Source organism: Henckelia pumila, chromosome 2 (assembly GCF_033568475.1).
Source record: "Henckelia pumila isolate YLH828 chromosome 2, ASM3356847v2, whole genome shotgun sequence".
NCBI lineage: Eukaryota > Viridiplantae > Streptophyta > Magnoliopsida > Lamiales > Gesneriaceae > Henckelia > Henckelia pumila.
In genome coordinates this window covers 85,201,386-85,204,307 of record NC_133121.1, presented here as the reverse complement: position 1 = coordinate 85,204,307, position 2,922 = coordinate 85,201,386, and the positions used below count along the sequence as shown (strand labels likewise).

Sequence of the window (2,922 nt, the reverse complement as noted above, 5' to 3'; positions counted from 1 at the left end):
CAAAACCATGAGCATGTTATAGCTACTTGTTCCAAGACTTGTAGTTGATCTAGTTGTTGTCTTGTTGATGTCTATAGGATGTGAGATGTATGTAAATCCTTGAGACAATATAATTTAGCTTGATCTTGAATATATAACATTGCTTCTTGCATGCTTTGTGGGCTTTTTGATTATGTTTATAAGGCCTTGTGATGATTCAATTCTATCAACTTTATCATGTGAGAATGCATGTTGGCTTATGATAGTTGAATAGGCTTTGTATGAGTTGATATTGGATGAAAATGCATGAAGGAACTTGTTTGGACAACATCAACGAATCTGGTTTTATTCTCTGGAAACTGCTCTTGCTCGATCGATGAAATATCACGGATCGAGCGAGGCTTTGAAATCAGGAACAGAACCATGAATATGTTGGGCTCGCTCGATCGATGATATTCAGCGGATCGAGCGAGGCCAACATAAGTTGCACCCGAGAGTTTGAGCAAAGTGCTCGCTCGATCGGTAACTTTTTACCGATCGAGCGAGGTGCTCACTCTTTAAAAAAAAAAAATTTATTTTGTTTAGACATTGATTATTGTCTATTCTATTTGATGATTTTATTATTGAGAGATTAGAACTCGGGTCGTCACAACTTCAAAATTTCTTGCTAAGTTTTCTGCCTGCCAAGTATGCCCAACTGAAAATTGAGATCACTACGTTCAAACATCAAGATTTTGAGCAGTTGTATGAATCATGGGAGCGCTACAAAGAATTACTACGAAAGTGCCCAAACCGTAATTTTGCCGATTGGAAAAAATTTGAATTATTTTACAATGGTTTGAATGGGCTAACTAGGATTTCTGTGGATGTTGCTGCTGGAGAATCAATATTTTCTAAATTTCATGCGGAGGCTTATGAGATGCTTGATCAAATGACTATTAATAGTTATCAGTGGCCGAGTGAGAGATCTGTTATAACGAAACCTGCTGGAACTCATGAAGTTGGTGCATTCACGGCTTTGACTACTCAAATGGCTGTTATTTCTACACAGTTGGATGCGTTGAGCAAAGTGAATCAAGTTTCTACTGAGACGACATCGTTGGATACAACAGTTAATTCTACTGATGGATTTGAAAGTGTGGAGCAATCTCAGTATGTGAACAACAGAAATTTCAATAACTATCAATGTACTCCTGCACCTACTCAATAATCATCCTAGTTTGCGCAATCATGAGAATTTTTCATATGCAAATAATAAGAATATGTTGAATCCTCCACCGGGGGGGTTCAATACTCAAAATGGTGAGGGTAAACAATCTTTGGACGATTTGATGAGTAATTTTATTTCAAAGTCATCCACAAGATTTCAAATGAATGAGAATAGGCTTGATAGTATGGAGACGCACTTGACCAATGTTGGTGCTTCTATGAAAAATATTGAATCACAAATTTTTCAACTGGTGAATGAATTGAATAATCATAAGAGAGGGACATTTTCTAGCAATACTAAGGTAAATCGAAGGGAGCAGTGTAAAGCCATCACTTTGAGAAGTGAAAAAGAATTTGGGGTGGATGACCAAAAGGTAGTGGGTTGTGATGAAGTTGAAGAGATTGAATTAGAAAAATCTGATAGTGAAATTTCCAGTAATTATGCGGTTGTGTATGTGAACCCGCCTGTGCCAAAAGCTGTTCTGTCATATCCACAACGGTTCAAGAAAAAGCGTTGAATGAGCAATTTTCTAAGTTCCTTGATATCTTCAATAAAATTCATATAAATATATTCACTGATGAATTGGATCAAATGCCACACTATAAAATATTCTTGAAGGATGTGATGTCGAGAAAGAGAAAGCTCGAAGAATTTGAGACGGTGAAGTTGAATGAAGAGTGCAGCGCCATCTTGCAAAAGAAATTATCACAAAAAATAAAAGATCCAAGCAGTTTCACTATTCATTGTATTATTGGTGGTGCAACCGTTAATAAAGAATTATGTTATTTAGGTGAAATTATTAATTTAATGCTTTTGTCTATTTTCAAGGCTTTGGAGCTTGGCGAGGTTAAGCCGACCACTATGACTTTGCAGTTGGCTGACCGTTCTCTTACTTATCCTCGTGGAGTTGTGGAGGATGTATTGGTAAAAGTAGTTAAATTTATTTTTCCTGCTAATTTTGTAGGGCTTGACATGGAAGAAGAGCAAGATTTCCCTCTAATTTTGGGGAGACCATTCTTGGCAAGTAAAAGAGCTTTAATTTATGTGCAGGAGGGTGAATTAACTCTAAGAGTTGGTGGTTAAGCAGTCACTTTTAATATTTTTAAGACCACAAAGTACCAAGATGAGGTACATTCTTGTAATCGCATTGATTTATTTGATTCTTATGTGAATTATTTTGGTTTAGTAATGGAGTTAGAGGATGCTTTGGCAAGATGTTTAATTAACTCTATAACTCCGTTTAATGGTGATGATTGGGAACTTAGAGAGCAATTTTTTTCTCTTGAAAGTTTACCTACAGAAAAAAGTACAAGGAAAAATTGAAGAATTGCCTGCGGAGCCCATCAATGAGGTACTAGTTGTTACCCCAAAATTGAAAAAATTTCCAAGTAATTTATGCTACGCATTTTTGGGCAAAAATTCGACTTAGCTGGTAATTATTTCTTCTTTTCTAACTTTGGATGAAAAAAACAAATTATTAAGAGTTTTGAGAGAATTTAAATCTGCTTTGGGTTGGTCAATTTATGATATTAAGGGAATTAGCCCCAATATTTCCATGCATAAAATTTTAATGGAGGAGTCATATAGGTCATATGTTGATCATCAAAGGAGGTTAAATCCTGCTATAAAAGAAGTTGTAAAAGTCGAGGTTTTGAAATTGTTGAATGCTGGTATTATTTATGATATTTCTGACAGTTCCGGGGTTTTGCCAATACAGGTTGTGCCGAAAAAAA

The 2,922-nt window shown here is 35.8% G+C and overlaps 1 protein-coding gene and 1 non-coding gene across 2 annotated transcripts; one reads left to right on the top strand and one right to left on the bottom strand.

Annotated features, from left to right (window-relative positions):
- Window positions 1–673: 673 nt before the first annotated feature.
- Window positions 674–780, bottom strand: LOC140885858 (small nucleolar RNA R71). Its single transcript, XR_012151272.1, has one exon. It is a non-coding gene; the product is annotated as a small nucleolar RNA R71 (small nucleolar RNA).
- Window positions 781–1,813: 1,033 nt separating this feature from the next.
- On the top strand, window positions 1,814–2,272 carry LOC140877834 (uncharacterized). Its single transcript, XM_073281419.1, has one exon. It carries the CDS (start codon window positions 1,814–1,816, stop codon window positions 2,270–2,272), a length of 459 nt encoding a protein of 152 aa, XP_073137520.1.
- Window positions 2,273–2,922: the final 650 nt, after the last annotated feature.

Excerpts from the sequence above, each read along its gene's own strand:
- LOC140877834 (XM_073281419.1), top strand. The coding sequence starts at position 1,814 with ATGTCGAGAAAGAGAAAGCTCGAAGAATTTGAGACGGTGAAGTTGAAT.